This window comes from Polypterus senegalus, unplaced genomic scaffold, assembly GCF_016835505.1.
Source record: "Polypterus senegalus isolate Bchr_013 unplaced genomic scaffold, ASM1683550v1 scaffold_1792, whole genome shotgun sequence".
Classification (NCBI taxonomy): domain Eukaryota; kingdom Metazoa; phylum Chordata; class Cladistia; order Polypteriformes; family Polypteridae; genus Polypterus; species Polypterus senegalus.
Window position 1 is genome coordinate 7,797 of NW_024379768.1, and position 17,107 is coordinate 24,903.

Below are 17,107 nucleotides of genomic sequence, written 5' to 3' on the forward strand. Positions count from 1 at the left end.
AAATCTACCAAATGCAAATCCAAAAAGTGAACTTTGAGACTCATGTTGCAACCCAAATCCTCAAAAAACTAATACATTTTTCACAATTTCTTTTTAATTTGAATGTTTCTTACCTAATTTTTTTTTTGTTTTACCTAAAGACATTTCTTCAAGTGATACCCGAATCTCTTACTTCAGGTTGTTTACACCTCAGAAATCAGTTTTCTAATATCAGATCCATCACAAATTTGCTTTTTCAATTTAGACTCAATTTTAAACCCGCAAACCTTTGGCAAAAATACATAATACAGGCTCCATCTTTTGACAGGACTTTGACAAATAGCTTCATTAAACCAAACTTAAAATGAAGCAGTAACAGTAGTAGCACTTCACCTGCACCCATCAAGCTAGGTCTGGTGATGTTTTTTCCCACCAAGATGTAATTTTTTTTCTAGTTGGCAACTGCTTCTGAACCCAATGCAAATTATTTGCTCTGCTGTCCCTCTCACAGAGAAAACCTGGGAATTTCCGACTGCTGACACAGTAAGATGCACCAAAAGTTCATGTTCTCACATATGAATCAATGTAGTTAGTTTTCTTGGGGCTTTCAAAGCTTTAAACAAATATTAATATTAAAAAATATGAAATTCAAACAAATTATCATTTAAATAAAATTCTGACATTTAATTAATTATAATGCAAAAAATAAAAACTGTGATTGACAGTTTTTTTTTTTGTTTTTTTTAAACGTTACATGATGGAGAAAACGGATTTTCATTTTTGAATTCAGTGCCCACAATATATAAAAATCAAAATAAAAAAATACCTGGGAATTGTATTTATTCAATTGACAGCTCATGTTTATACGCAAGAGTTTCTCCTGAGAAAGAGGAAACCACGCTAGAACTAAATTAAATTAGTGGCATGGGAGCATAAGATGAGCAGAAACCGAAAGAGGTGATTTGTGTATTGGGAGCAAAAGACTAGAATAAAAGAAAAGCAAAAAAAGGAAAGCAATTTTCAGGGTAATGGGTCAATCAGCAAACCTTATGAATAGCAATTATTTTATTTTTCTTTTTAACATAAAAGCAAAGGAGGTAAACTGAAGATCATCTTGCCAAGTTCTTTATGTTCCAAACTGAAGGTACAGATATTCATTTACTTCACGCTACACATCTCTACTCCACACTGACCTGATTGTCTGACTAATTTTTTGCCTTGTCTATCTATTCAGGATGTAAATATTTGCATCAGGACACTATAACATAATATTCTGAAACCCTCTCAATCCGGTTTTGGGACACAGAAAGCCAGAGCCTATCCTGGCAGTATCTGGTGCATGGCAAGAACCAAACTAGAAAAGCAGCAGTTCACTGCAGGGTATACTAATGCACATACCTACACTCATATTAGGTCAGTTTAGAGTTGCCAACCAACTTAACCTGCATGGTATGGTGACATTAAAGGAAAAATTGAATACCAGGAGGAAACATCATGGAGAAATGAGAATACAGTATGTAAACTTGATACAAACAATGACTCAGGATGTAGAATTTGTGATCCACTATTCCACTTTGTTACCAGATGTTAAAATATACTAAATCATGACCAATCAAACCAAAACTGCATGTAATGGTTTAACAAATTAGAAATAAACTAATTTAAATCAAACAATACAATGTATTTTTAAAATTTTAATTTAATTTCTATTTAGCAAGCAAACATTCTTGTTGAAAATGATGATTGGTTTGGGAGAAAAGGTAGAAGCACTGCAGCACTGGTGTTGTGTTGAAGATGGCAAATCATGCAGTCTCGTAGCTGTTTAGTACATGGACGGCTTCTCTTCACCTTTAGGATTAGTAACTTTGTCTTGATTTTTATTGATAATGTCATAGATCTCAGCCTAAAAGTAAAATTTTAGAAAATTAAACTGGCATTTTTTCAAAATGCAATTTTAAAAGCAAGTTCAAAAATCTGTCATAGTGATTATGTTCTTTATTTCATTCATTGTTTTTATTTTTGCTCTACCAAACTATGTACCTACAAGTCTGTATTACTGTTAAGCCTGTACTCACGTAGAAGCCTCGGATATCCATCAGCATAATACGTATGTCTGCGTATGCTGCCTCATCCTTCTCATGCACTAGTGCACGATAATCCATCTGTGCAAGAAAACAAACAATTCTGATGACATCTCCAACAGGAAAAAGAGTAACAAATTAATGCACATCAAAGAAAACTGACAAATGGGAATTCAGAGAATAAATTTGTTTAATGCAAACAACATGTTTAGGAGGTTTCAGCTGTTAGCATATGTACACTAGCAGTGCTTCCAAACCTTTTTTCTGGGGTGGCACACTTTTTGTTACCAAAAATGTCCAAAGGGACACCACTGTTCTACTAACCACAAACACATTATATGTCATGCATGTGCTCAATTGTCCAGTAAAAAAGCAACATTTGCAGACACGACACTTAGTGAGCACTTAGGTGGCATCTCCCAGCTCCTTTCATCCCATTACCTGCCTCTCTCTCTGCCTCTGAGGCAACTCGTATACCCAATATCCATTGGGCCTGTTGCTGGCGAACCTACACCGAGGTAGATGGGCTCTAACAACCAGGAGACACGTCTGATGTGCTCTAAGTACTGTGTCTGCAATATAGTGATTGTAGGGATGCTTTTATGCCAGCTTCTCCAGGTAGTCCTCATCTCCTCGGGTAGGTCTCTGCCATCTGAGGAGCTGGTCCCTCTCAGGTTTAGATGCAGGTGCACTACACTATTTCTTCCACAGCACACCTGGTTAGCTCTCATGAAGCACCACAGTGCTACGGCACACAGGATGAAAAACAATGTACTATATATAGTACACAGAAAACTTTCTAAATAAAGGTCACCATTATTTTTTAAAATGAGATATTCTCACAATATTTGCTTTAATTACACTATCATTTATAGTAGAAGTGTTTCCCTTTTTTGGCAGAAAAAGGTAATGATTTACAACAGCATAGCATGTGAAGATTTGTACTATGAAATCTTTCATTGTGAAAACTGAAATCAACTTGAGCATCCACAATGTGTTACAAATGCATTCATTTTTCCTACATATTTAAAACATTATTGCTTTCTGTCCATGTAATTTTTTTACTTCTTTGAAAATGACTTTAGATTGTGACACATTTGTGTGTTTGTACCTCCACACCAGTTTGCTCTGCAATGGATAGGGGAAGATTGTGTCAAGTGCTGCCATAATAGGCTGCAGCTACCAATGATCCTTGAATGGAAAAGGCAAGTGCAGAACATGGATGGCTAGGGAGACTTTACTTATAATAGATATTTATTAAACTTCAGTATCTGAATTATTTTGAATAGTTTAGCATGCTGAAAAAAGGGGTCAGTGCCACCTGTCAGATGCATTTTAAGTGAAGTTTGCCATATTCATCTCCAGTATAGACTATTACTTTTTAATATAAAATGCAGTATTTTAATTTGACTTAACATTATTTCCATGTTGGTTGTCACTTTATGTAAATACTAATTGGGTGTGGTTTTCAAAATATATAAAGCACCATTTTTTTTTAATAAGTTGCATTTTTACATAAAATGGCATCTGACTTCTGGTCTTTCTCAGGAGTTCACTGTTGTAGCATACAGATCTGAAGATTGACTCAGTTCTTCCTAGTTTAAAGGGTATGCAGAGCTTTAAATAATTAATAGTTTAAAGGGTATGCAGAGCTTTAAATAATTAATCTTTTTTGGTCAAGGCACATTACATATAGATCATTTCACATAAAGTCGACTTACAGGTTAATTACGTGGTGTGGTCTCCAGTTCACTGGCACAATTTAATTATACATTCCTTTTCTTCTGAAAACGTTTCTGCTTTAATTTGCCTGAAGCCAGAACACTTGTATCTTTAGGGCAGTGGTGTTTGATAACGACATCCTCTGGAGTTCTGCACATGGCTTTTATGTAAGTGTGGTAGAATTGCTTGTACAAAGGGGGAGAATTAAGTCTCCAGAAAGAAATAAAAAAGAAAGAACTGGCGAGTTGCTTTGTCAATCAAATACTTGTTTTAGAAAGGCAAGGATTTTCAAAAAGGTCACAATTCTGACACAATGAATTTGATCAGAGTTGTGTTTTGGGAAAATTATAGAGAGGTACTCTGTGTACCAGGAATGTTGGTGTAAATTGGCAATTTTTAAAACACAACGACCATTCTGTGGAAAAAAAAACTCTTTTCTTCTTTAATTCACCTTATCACTACATCTACATTATTATGTTTTTATTTAAAATGGCATTTTAAAGTGAAAATGATCTCTTCTCACACTAGCATGTTCTCATCATTTATGAAAGTATTTTCACCTAGACAGCCAAAAATGCATATGATGTAGCTGTTGGCCTATACTGGGTATTCAGGGTAAATGGGATTTATCACAAAACTATAGCAACTGCTAAATTATTTGCATTTTGCACATGTATGCAGCATTCAAACTGTACACAATGCAATTCGGATGCATACAAATAATAGTGCAACAAGCAACATGGTAAGCAACTCCTCTACCACGGAATATAGTGTTGTTCTGTGAAGGGTGACTAGTCATGGACTGAGACATTGTAATAAACTGGATCCAATCATAGTAGGGCAACATAATAAGCACAAATCAATCATAGTATAATTACAACCTGCATTTTCAAAATTCAGTACTTTCACCTATCCACACTGCAACACTAAGCTGGCGTTTTCAGAAATACACAGCTCTGAAGAGCATTTTCAAAAATATCAGTTTCTAGTAGTTGAAAACACCAGAATAGTGTAGAAGAAAGGTGAAAATGGACATCAATTTCCTCCTCTTTTTTTAAATGAAAAAGTAGTAGTGCAGACACTGTTTAACTCTATCATGCCATTCTTGAAAAGCCAAAAAGCAGGCTCAATTTTAACAAATATCGCACAACCTATGAGAAATGGCTGTGGAGTTTCTAGCTTAGAACCTACATGGTATGCATTATTCAAGCTAAGAGCAGTTTATGTTGACTTCCACAAGATCCCTCCAATCAACATGCTTACTTTTTTTTTTACCCCCAAGTCTGTATACAATTTACAGAAGGCCAACCTCCGGAAATCTGATGTGCAGATTTTGTTAGTTTTCTTAGTAACCTGGATATTAGAACAACAGGTTTTTCTATCAGAGTTGGGAATAATGAAGTGATGGAATTGCACTGGCATCTCGTACATTAATGTAAATGTGGGATGATGGTATTTAGCATCTCCGATAATTTAGACGGATCAAATTAAGAGTTGTTGACCATTATTAGAAGGAAGATACAAAGACATAATGAGGTACTACTGAAGATCACTTTTTTGCCATATGGAAGATATTATTTATGGTACTTGAAATTGTCACTATTCAATTAAGTCATTGTCTTAAAGAAACTTACTGCATAAAGACAAACCTTGTGTTACTCACCACATGTGTTTCCTTGGATGCTTTGGCAACTGCATCTCCTCGTTCTGAGAAATACCTGCGAGTATAGAAAAATTGCTTATTATATTAGTTAAAGGCATTTTAACTACTTCTCTGGTTCACAACAAGTTTAATCTTCTCACTTGGAGATGTTGGTCTGGAAGCCATCCACTTTAGTCTTCACTGCAGTTATGCGTTCAAGGATCTTCTCCTAAAAGTCAAAAAACAGACTATGAATTTTTGCTCCTGGAAATTTTACAGTCCAGACCATTTGAATCTCATGAAGTACCTGGATAGCAACTCCAAAATCATTTCCATCTTCAATTTTTGGAATCATGTGCTGAATCCAGGTGGTAACCTTAAATAAACAGAGTGGTGAGAAAATACATAAAACAATAAAAAGTGTAAAGTACAATGAAATTTATTTATATGTACATCTATCAATTTTTCATTTTTTATAATATAAAATTACTTTTCAAAAATAGTCTCATTCATCTGTTGTTTACCTACCTATACTATTTAAATCTAAAGATATGTTTGTCTACTCAAAATCTGAAACATCAATGAATAAATTAAAAAATTGTGTTCCATTTTCCCATTCTGCCAAAGATCTTTCATATCTAGGTCTGCTTTCTCCAACACTAAGTTTCAAGGGTATGTTCTTTTTAATATTCTTCCAAAGATTTTACTTATCCCTCTACATTTTCCCACTTTATATTAACAGAAACATGCTCTATTAAAGTATATTTAATCACTACATTCCATAACTGGAACAAGCTTGCTTTAAATTTGAGGTTTACATGAATGTAATCTTCAGCTGTCACTTCTACTTCTTAAATGATAAAATATACCATGAACTGAACTGAAACTCATGTTATCATGCACGCTTTAGGTACATTTTTAAATAATGCAGCAACGGGAGAGGCTTGGTATCTAGATTGTATCATTAATAAAATATTTTCCATTTGTTATTTGTAAGAACATAAATGATGAAAAAAAAGTGACTCACAGCAATAATAAGTTAATTCCTCATATGAAACATCATTCCAATATTTTAAGGACAAAGCATATTTACATTTTTTAAGAAAAATTATTTGATCCTGGAGTAGTACATGTTCTCTCTAGGAATAACCTTACACTAAACGTTTTTATTAAATGTGGGAGCACTTCTGTCTCAATGTCTCTTTTGTTAGCAGATTCAACATTCAAAATTGTGAGGTCAAAAATTAACCAAATGAGTTGCCAGCATGTTGTCTGTTCACGCAAAATGTAACTACTGTAAAGTATTTTTGTTTTAGCAACCAGTTAATTTCAAAGGAAGTTCTGCCTACTGTTGCTTGGTGGGAGCTGATACACTTTTCAGAACTAAAGCAATCCCAATTTATTTTACTAAAAAACAGAAACTAGAGAGATACATCTGCTTTAAGTAAACTGAAATAAAAAAAAGAACAAACTAACAATGTAATTGAGTTGCAGCAACAATAAAAAAATGTGTTCCCTGATGTATTCTCCAGCCACCATAAAAAACCTCACACTGTTCCACTCCATCTGAACTAGTGTGGGGCAGAGGCGTCACCCGTGGCATGGCTACTCTCAGATCCTAACCTGGGATCCTGAGTTGGTTTGTCATGCGATGGGTGCAGCAATGCACTGTACCAGCATGTGCTCCTAACCTCTCTCTCTTGATGTATCAAGTCAAGTCATGTTGGGGAGCATGTACTGGTACAGTGTGTTGCTGCACCCACTACATGACGAAACAACCTGCTGCACTCGGGTCTTGATGTATACTGTATATTAATTTAGTCATAATCTATATTTTTAGAATATGGAAATGTGATATATGTATATAAATGTCCTTTTGTTCAACTTATAAAACAAGCATTTTTAAAGTAAAAAGACTAGAAATATAGCAGGTATAAAAACACTAACTTGATTTAGTAAAGGCCACTAGATGGCAACACACAATGTGTCATTATCAACAGCAACCTGAGAAACCTACAGTATGTTTAAATGTGTGACAGACAATGGAAACACCTTGACTACTTGTTAATTTTACCAATTATTAAGTCTCAGTGAGATTGCAATGGAATAACCAACAGCTGAACTATAAATCTGTAAAGATCAATGGAGGAATTATTAATTGAATTACTTAATCCGTTACCTTTATTTGAATTGTTGCAACTACTATACACATTCATACAGTATAAGGGATTTCAGTTCTGAACTGTTTTTATACATATTTGTGGAACCTATTATTTTGCCCCATCAAACATTGAATCCAAGACATTGTCTTATTTCCTAAATCATGAATCCATATCAAAATAAGCATGCAATGATTGCACAATTTATCCTGATTGTCTTCTATTTCTCCAATCCCTGTGTAGTAGGTAGTTTTATTTCTATCAGTACTTCTTTGGTCATGTGGACAGTTCCAAGACCCTTACACATTAGGAATAGATATCAGAGGCTCACTATAATGTTAAAGCTCTGCAGTAAATTTATAACTTCTGCTTTTTTGATTAAGACACACCACTCTAAATGTGGCACCCATACAAGAGGGCTATTAGTAGTGCTTTCGTCCTTTGTCCTTAATAGTTTTTATAGTGAACCTACTGCCAGAGCACTGAGAAACTATGAAATAAAGGGGGGGGATGATTGGGTTATGTGAATAATCCCAATATGTTCCTTCTTTGAAGGTCTAAAAGACATTCCTAAAAGACGAATAAATGTTTACAATATGCAGCACCTCCACACTTAAATGTGAAATGCTCATGAAACACAGCAGCTCTAAATACAGAGACAAAAGCAGTAAATGTCTTGGCAACCTGTCTGAGGCAAGGTACAGTGTATGACTCAATGAGGATCCTCTTGGGACAATGAAAGGCAATTACTAAAGGAGACTGAAAAATTGTGAATATTTGTTGTAAACATTACATCAGAAGAATATTCATTTTCCTTATAAATATTATGCAGTTTTTGTAAATCCTGCTATCTCACAGATCCAGCATCTGTGGTTTAAAACCCACACCCAGGCGTTGTTTATATGGCGTTTGCACATTCACATCACATATGTACAGGTTTTCTTCTAACATACTCAAAGTCATTAAGGTTACTTTTATTTCACATCCCACACTGCTCCTTGTGTGAATGCTGTTGTATGTGAGACAGCTGCCCTGTTCAGAGTTATGTCCTGCCTTGCTCCCTGAGCTACTGGGATAGGTTCTGGTCTCTTCATAACCTTAAACTGGATTAAGCATGACCGAGAATGTTACGTTAACTTGATGTTACTTAAATGGTCATATTTTTAAAAATCTAATAGCCTTCATTTGATTTCATTTTTATCTCATCTTCATATATACATTGCTTAAATTTCAATTTGTTTTTAACATCTTATTTTAAAAAAGCAAAAATTAATGTGCCTCTATTGCAGCCACTTTTGCCAGAGTAACCCTGACTTATAGCAAGTGAAAAGTATTGACATAAAAACTATGAAAATCACACAAATGTATGTAAGAGAACCTCAACATTATTTTCTTCTTACCAGAATGCATGTCTCCTTCAAGGTCCAAACTTCTGGTTTAACCCGATTCAAAAGGGACAAAAGTTTCTCATTTCCTTTTATGAAACCACATTTAGGAGCTACAGAAAAATGTATGATCAATTTTACATGTCAGTCGGGCTCACAGTAATTACCTTTTTCAATATTTCATATTAACAGAGACCACTGAAAAGAGAATATTCTATTTAAAAACACCATTCTAGATTCATCAAAAACTTTCAGTGACATAATTACACAAGACATTTTAATGTCTCTGTAAACTGCAGAAACAAAAACTGAGGAAGCACCATTTAGTGTATATGTATTATACTGCACTTATATAAAGTAGAGGAGATATTAATCTTAAAATGGAAATGTATTATAATATGATGTGTCATTTCTAATATAAATTTGGTTTAACGTGTAGCTGTGGAATCTATTTCTACTGGATAACAGTCTAGTTTCCAAGTTACTGAATTCTGGATCACAAGTTGCATAGTTCAACTCTTTATAATACTTAACAAGTAAACAGTCCCTTTTAAACTCCACAACCCAGGTTTAAAGATAAATAAAGCTGTACAATAAAGGAGGCGTACAGCGCCTTGAGTGAATGTTTCATTAGGTATAGGTGCTACAAGTATGTTTATGCGAACCAAGAGACACACACCCAAATACTGAAGACAGCATCAAAAATGTACAGTGCCCATTTCTATTATACAAAGTTTATCTTCAATATAAACACAATTCAATTTAATATTGACAACTTTCATCTTAAAACAGAAAAAGTCACTGACAATAATGAAATGAAACATGAAGTGCTGAGAAGTGTTCTGTAAGGATTTATGTCTAACACTATCTGATGGTAAACAGGACAAGGTAAAATAGAAATAACATACTGTAATTAGAAAACATGTTTTGTCAGCTTATTTTTCTTATTTCATGATGTTCATGAAATCTTTGATGTCAATGGATTTTGAGCATTTTCTTTTCAAAAGGAAGTAACGTATAGCTTAATTTGTAAATTTTTAAGTTGATCCAAACCTGTGCATTCTAGAAGACATTTTATAAAATGGCAATCAAAAACAAGTTTCAGTAAAACAAAATTACAAGATTTAAAATATGAACCAGAATTACAATGGATGCCATATATCACGTAAAAATAATTTTTACTTGTAAGCTACATTAATGCTGTGTCTTCTACTTGAATTGAGAAGTTGGAATTTCTGATTTCCCACTCAGAAAGTTGGGAAAGAGATGCCTCATCACACCCAACCTTGAAATCCAAGATGGAGGCACCACGAACCAATAGTAAGTGAAAGCTGTAGTATTATTTATTCCCTGTTCTGTCTATATGTGTCTCATTAAATCAATCGTACACATAGTACTGTCCAATTTCTATCTGTGGACAGGTTGCTACAGTGTTTGTATGTACTGTGTAATATGGTTACCAGCTTATTCAGTAGCTGTCTACATTTTGAAAGTGCAAACACAACAAAAGGTTTTCCTGGAGGCATCCATACTGGCTTTTTGAATGTTTCAAAAGAATGCAGTCAACATCCAACTTCCAATGAACATAGCATAAAACCCAAAACACAAACAGAGAACTAACTAGTAACTAAAAAACTGCATTATATACATTATAATAGTATTTAAAACAATAAGATGTTTAACAGAGACAGAGGTAGGAGTGCCAGACTTGTTAGAATAACAATAATGAAATCCTGCTGAATTCTCAAGAGCTCTGCACATTTCCATGTAAGGAAAAGATTTTTTTCCAGTTTTAGATCATACAAAACATCACTGAGATATGGCAAGTGCATTAAGATTCTTCCAACTGAGCAGAATTTGTTGATGTACTATCAATATAATGTAGGAAATAATGGTAATTTTATCACTAGCTAATTTAATCTTGTCTGATTTAACCCAAAGACTATTGTAAGAGGGCGGCACGGTGGCAGTAAGGAGACCTGGGTTCGCTTCCCGGGTCTTCCCCGAGTGGGTTTCCAAAGACATGCAGGCTAGGTGTATTGGTGATCCTACATCATCCCTAGTGTGTGCATGTGTGTGACCTGCGGTGGGCTGGCGCTCTATCCAGGATTTATTCCTGCCTTGCGCCCTGTGCTAGCTGGGATTGGCTCCAGTGACCCTGTGTTAGGATATAGCGGGTTGGAGAATGGCGGACTGACTATTGTAAGAACATCTGGTATGATTATAAATGTTACAACATCTGAGAGGTAAGAAAAAATAATTTTCCCAAAAGTGCTTTAATCACAAAACATATGCCCGAGTGAGGCCAGAGCTGCCCAGAATCATTTATAATTAGGGTCTAATCTTGGACAGATTTTACGATATCATTGTCTGGAAAGATCCAACAGCTCCAGCAGATAGCTTAAAGAGAGCATCATGCATTGGTTTTAGTACTTCTTTTAGGACAACTCCTAAATCAATTAACGTGGGACATAAAATATAACCACAGACAGATGAATTCTAGAGAACAGAAAAAAGTGAATAAAAAAAGACTTATTGGCAGGCAAGAAGAGATGAAATAGATGAAAATGTGTAGTATGCATGTCTGTAAATGCAGTGATGAACAGGGAAACTGCTCAAGTTTGCAGTTAAGAAAACTGTTCTATTACTGATTCTTTGTGTTTGAAACTCTGAAATTTAATGCTTGGACAGAAAAATGAAAACAATTTGAAAAAAATATGATTGTAGCCTGGGTGGTAGCATTGCTGCCTCGCAGTATGATCAATGTTTGCATCCCAGCTCCTCCCTGCAAGGAGTTTGCATATTCTTTGTGTCTGTCTACGTTTCCTCCCATAGTCCAAAGACATGCAAGTTAGGTGAATTGGCAAGGCTAAATCAGTGTGTGTGTTCACTCAGAGATGGAATGGTATCCAGTCTAGGACTTGTTCCTGTCTTGTGCCCTACGCTAGCTGGAACAGGCTCCAGCAACCCCTGCAACCCTAGTCTGGATTAAGCGGGTTATAAAGTGGTGACATGATTGTAGCCTGTATCTCTGACCTAAGGTAAGTGTTCAGGTGCATAACACACCTCATCATTTATTGCAACTCACAAAATATGCTTTAACACTTACCAAAAAAACAATGTGTTATGGTGTAGCCAAGATATATTTATATTTGTTTCCTGCAACCATTAGGTATAGCAATTAGAATTATTAGGATAAGCATTTTTATGTTAATTTGGCCTGTTTGAATAATTATGCTTTGAACTTTTACCTTCTTTTTTCTTTTCTTTATCATCATCCTTGTCTGTCTCCATGTCCTATGACATTTAAAAAGGGAAAATATTATAAAACTACATAAAGCAAAATAATTCAATAGAAGTACTGACAAAAACTACATGATCTAATTGGACTATAAGCAAGCAAACATTTGTGCATGTAATTTTTCCACTCTTTAGAGATTAACTAACATCAGGCTGTTAACGTTTAGATAATTATAAAGCCTTCATCAAATTCATAAAATGTATTGACCAAATTTAAAAATACATCACCAGGAAAGGTTGAGTTTTAGCTTTGAGTTTATTTACATGAATGCAGTAAAAGCAGGTGAAATATAAAAACGTGTGATCCTGGTGTAAAAGTTAAAAGTGGAAAATCACTTTATAACATTACCTCATCTTCTTTAGGTGGGTCAGGAATAGGAATATCCAGCGGTGCATGAATGCTAGTCAAGTCCTGAACATTTACATCTTCTTCCTGAAATTAAGATATTCTAGAAATCAGTAACAATACTGTTACACAGAATAACCTAATAAGCCCAGCATCTTCTACAGCTATAATTAGACCCTTGTATTCATGTACAGACTGTCTTGTGACCCACCGTCTGTAACTAGAGTCATACTCATTTGTGAGCTTCCACATTACATGGTCAGCTTAAGCAATGTGACATACAACAAAATATAAAGTGAACATTCAGTTAAGTTTACCTTTAGGAAATTGTCAAGCTGAGTTATTTTTTGAGGTATAAATGTAGAAAAAAGTTCTTCTGCCTAAAAAAAAAAAAAGGAAAATATAATTTATCAATAACACATTTCCTCTTGGATTAAAAGGATTATTAGTAGACAGTATGCAAAGGAAAATATAATTTATCAATAACACATTTCCTCTTGGATTAAAATGATTATTATTATATGCACATGAAACTATGTACACATTGTATATTATATGTGTAAGGCTTATTAATATGCAAATGGTTTACATTTTAAAATGCAGTTTTTTTATTGTCCTAATAAATTGTGACTATATCCAAAAGATATAGTAACATTACCATTTTTGTTACTGTTAAACTTTAATTAAAGAAAATTTAAAAGCTCCTGCTCATAGATATTGAAAAATTACTTACAGCGAAACTTCCATCTTTTCAAACACAAGTCTACTTATTTCAGATCAGAGTTATTAAGGCTGAAAACACCAGGCACAAGAACGCACCAACATTAGCCCTGGTGTTAGTTACAGGAAAATCTCCCCTTAAAATGCATAATTATTTAAAAATGGTAATACTGGCAAAAATATGACACAAAACAACAGGTAATTTTTTTTTCATAAAATCTAAAATAATTATAACAACATTCTCAAACTGCTTAAGTGCTGGCAGCACTGGACACAAGGCAGAAAACAGGAATCAGTCCATTACATTATCATACTGTAACGGGCTCAATGCCAAGTAGTTTCCACAGCCACAAAAACATCCAAGCTGTACTCTGTTCCCATCCTGGAACAGTCAATCATGCCAAAAGTGACTTTTTCTGTAGCTGATCTATGGTAGGTAGTTTAGTTCAAGAATATTTTTTAGCAAGTCTGGAGAGCCAGTCATGAAAATTGACCCTGTTCCATTGGTGGAATGTTGCATAGTCTACAGATCAGCTATATTAAGTATCCCTAATAAAAAGGAAGAATGAGGGGTGTTCGAAAAAAATTATATTACAATGAATACCAATGAATAACAATTAAACGTGAGAAAATTCACCTGCGCTAAAGAAACTTTGCTTTAAATCAATGGATCAAATAATAGATCAATTAATCATATCCACATACTCTACACTGTTTTTTTTTACACAAGGCCATATTAAAAACATCCTGGGGCATTAGATCAAGATTTCTCATAGGCCAGACTACTGGTCCACCTCTCACAGTCCACATATCTGGAAATTCCTCATTCAGAGCACAGATATACAGTCTTGTTGGTGAGGGTAAATTATGTAAAAGTAACATCCCAGAGTAACTGATAACATACATCTACAATTACTGAGACACAAGCATTGCTTTCAATGTGTACATATATTATAATCATTGGAATCCAACAATGGTTTAATCTTAAAAAAAAAAAAGTTCAACTTACCTGTTGACAAAGATTTTTACAATAGGAATCAACCTGAATTAAAAAAAGATAAGCAATTGTTGCTGGAATAAAGCAAAAAATGCAAATCTTTACATTTATGTAATCGCCCAAAATCCCATCCTTAGTGATGTGGTTAAGGACCAGCCCTACTGTAAACTTGTAATTAAAATCTGACAATAAATGGATTAAACTAAAGACATATGACTTCTGTAGCCCAATGACAGACTAGCCACCCCAGACATCCATCCATCTATCCATCATCCAACCTGCTATATCCTAACTACAGAGTCACGGGGGTCTGCTGGAGCTAATCCCAGCCAACACAGGATGCAAGGCAGGAAACAAACCCTGGGCAGGGCACCAGCCCACAGCAGCACCCCAGACATACTGTGTGAAATTTCACAATGATTAACAAAAATTAAACTTGTGTTAAGGATGAAGCTACATATCTAGGCTGCGTACAACTTCAGAGGGAAAAATGTTCTTTGAGGTGCGGGGCTTTCAGCAAAGACTAAAATGAAATGGCTCTGTAATGTACACTGACAGTAAACCAACGAACTTTGTCTGTGGTAAGTGGGTTGTCAAGAATTCCACAATGCACCTAGAGAGCACAGAGAGTAAAGAATTATAGTGTGTGAGGTGGGGTATTATTTTCTTGAAATATAGTATAGTGTATATATGTTGTGATGCAGATGTCTCTGTACATCCTGTAAAAAGTGAGAAGCTATGTTATTTTTCTGAACTATCACCTCTCAGGCTGCATAAAGACACATCTAACTGAGCCCCTTGGACAGGAACCTTATAATATATTGTATTACACATTTGTATTGCCTTAATGAAGCAGACAGTGTTTTCAAAATCTCAGATGGTTGAAGGTCAGACATCATTGTACTGACTCTGTAAAAGGTCAGAGGTTAAGCTGTGTATCTAGCACTGGGATCTTCATTTAGCATTGTACACAGAGTGAAAGTTAAGAATACTAAATAATTCCTCACATTAATATAGTGCTACTATTCTTACTACTCAATATGCTCTAAATGCAAAGTGGACCCGGGATGGGAATCCATGTTCTTCTTACTACGAGGCAGCAGTGCCACCACTATGCCACCTGTGTGAATTTTCTCGGGAATCAGAGCCATTGTCCAACAACTTTTTATATTAAAATTAGGCACAATCAATAAACATTAGTGTAGACAGGCTATATTGACTAAAGGCTGCGTCACAAAACCATTCCAGTGATTTTCAGTCATAATGTTCACATAATCTTAGAGAGTTGGAGGCAGTCAGCAGTGCGCTCCCACAACACTAGTCATGTAATATGACATGTCCAGCAACTTAGTCCAACTAGTCCATGACTCATTTCATTTTGTCTTGAGTTGTTGGGCTGAGTGCACATGAGAACTGACAATCAATGCTTATCTAAAGTATAATGCACATAATCCAGCGATGAGAAATATGGAACACGGGGGCTTTGGACCTCACAAACAGAACAGAGGTTTATCTGACTGATGTCTCATGTTTTATGTACCAAGACGGAATAAAAAAGAAAAACAGAATGGCAGAGAGTGCAGCTAAACTCACCATACCTGCTAACCCTTCACACTGCCCATGCTCCAATAGGCAACACAATATTGGCTACCAGAAAAAGGGCAAACATACAGTGAGGAACATAAGTATTTGAACAACCTGCGATTTTGCAAGTTCTCCCACTTAGAAATCATGGAGGGGTCTGAAATTCACATTGTAGGTGCATTCCCACTGTGAGAGACAGAATGTAAAAAAAAAAAATTCAGGAAATCACATTGTATGATTTGTACAGAATTTATTTGTATTGCACTGCTGCACATAAGTATTTGAACACCTGGCAATCAGCAAGAATTCTGGCTCATCAAAGACCTGTTACTCTGCCTTTAAGGAATCCACCTCTACTCCACTTAGTAATCTTAATTAGTAGCACCTGTCTGAGCTCTTTAAAGACACCTGTCCACCCCACAGTCAGTCAGACTCCAACTACTACCATGGGCAAGACCACAGAGCTGTCAAAAGACACCAGAGACAAAATTGTGGACCTCCACAAAGCTGGAAAGGGCTACAGGGCAATTGCCAAGCAGCTTGGTGAAAATAGATCAACTGTAGGAGCAATTGTCAGAAAATGGAAGAGGCTAAAGACGACTGTCAGTCTCCCTCGGACTGGGGCTCCATGCAAGATCTCACCTCGTGGGGTATTACAGATGATAAGAAAGGTGAGGAATCAGCCCAGAACCACATGGGAGGAGCTGGTCAATGACATGAAGAGAGCTGGGACCACAGTTTCAAAGGTCACTGTCGGAAGAACACTATGCCGTCATGGTTTCATTGCATGGAAGGTTCCCCTGCTCAAGTCATCACATGTCCAGGCCCGTCTGAAGTTTGCCAATGACCATCTGGATGATCCAGAGGAGGAATGGGAGAAAGTCACGTGGTCAGATGAGACCAAAATAGAACTTTTTAGTCTAAACTTCACTCGCTGTGTTTGGAGGAAAAAGAAGGAGGAGTTGCATCCCAAGAACACCATCCCTACTGTGAAGCATGGGGGTGGAAACATCATGCTTTGGGGGTGGTTTTCTGCGAAGGGGACAGGATGACTGCAATGTATTAAGAAGAGGATGAATGGGGCCATGTATTGTGAGATTTTGAGCAACAACCTCCTTCCCTCAGTCAGAGCACTGAAGAGGGTCGTGGCTGGGTCTTCCAACATGACAATGACCTGAAGCACACAGCCAGG

At 35.7% G+C, this 17,107-nt stretch overlaps 1 protein-coding gene across 1 annotated transcript; it reads right to left on the reverse strand.

The window, feature by feature from the left end:
* Positions 1–1,658: 1,658 nt before the first annotated feature.
* Positions 1,659–15,953, reverse strand: psme2 (proteasome activator subunit 2). Its single transcript, XM_039742690.1, has 11 exons — positions 15,938–15,953; positions 14,344–14,405; positions 12,932–12,994; positions 12,618–12,701; positions 12,220–12,265; positions 8,984–9,081; positions 5,732–5,800; positions 5,586–5,653; positions 5,446–5,500; positions 2,055–2,141; positions 1,659–1,882 (listed from the first exon to the last, which is right to left on the reverse strand). The coding sequence occupies exons 1-11, from the start codon at positions 15,951–15,953 to the stop codon at positions 1,802–1,804; spliced, it is 729 nt and encodes a 242-aa protein (XP_039598624.1). The 3' UTR covers positions 1,659–1,801.
* Positions 15,954–17,107: the final 1,154 nt, after the last annotated feature.

Bases quoted from the DNA above. Each gene is read 5' to 3' on its own strand.
- psme2 (XM_039742690.1), bottom strand. The intron at 12,702-12,931 runs GTAAACTTAACT...TCTTAATTTCAG, and splicing joins AGCTTGACAATTTCCTAAAG to GAAGAAGATGTAAATGTTCA. The intron at 5,801-8,983 runs GTAAGAAGAAAA...TGTTTATTTAAG, and splicing joins TGAAGGAGACATGCATTCTG to GTTACCACCTGGATTCAGCA.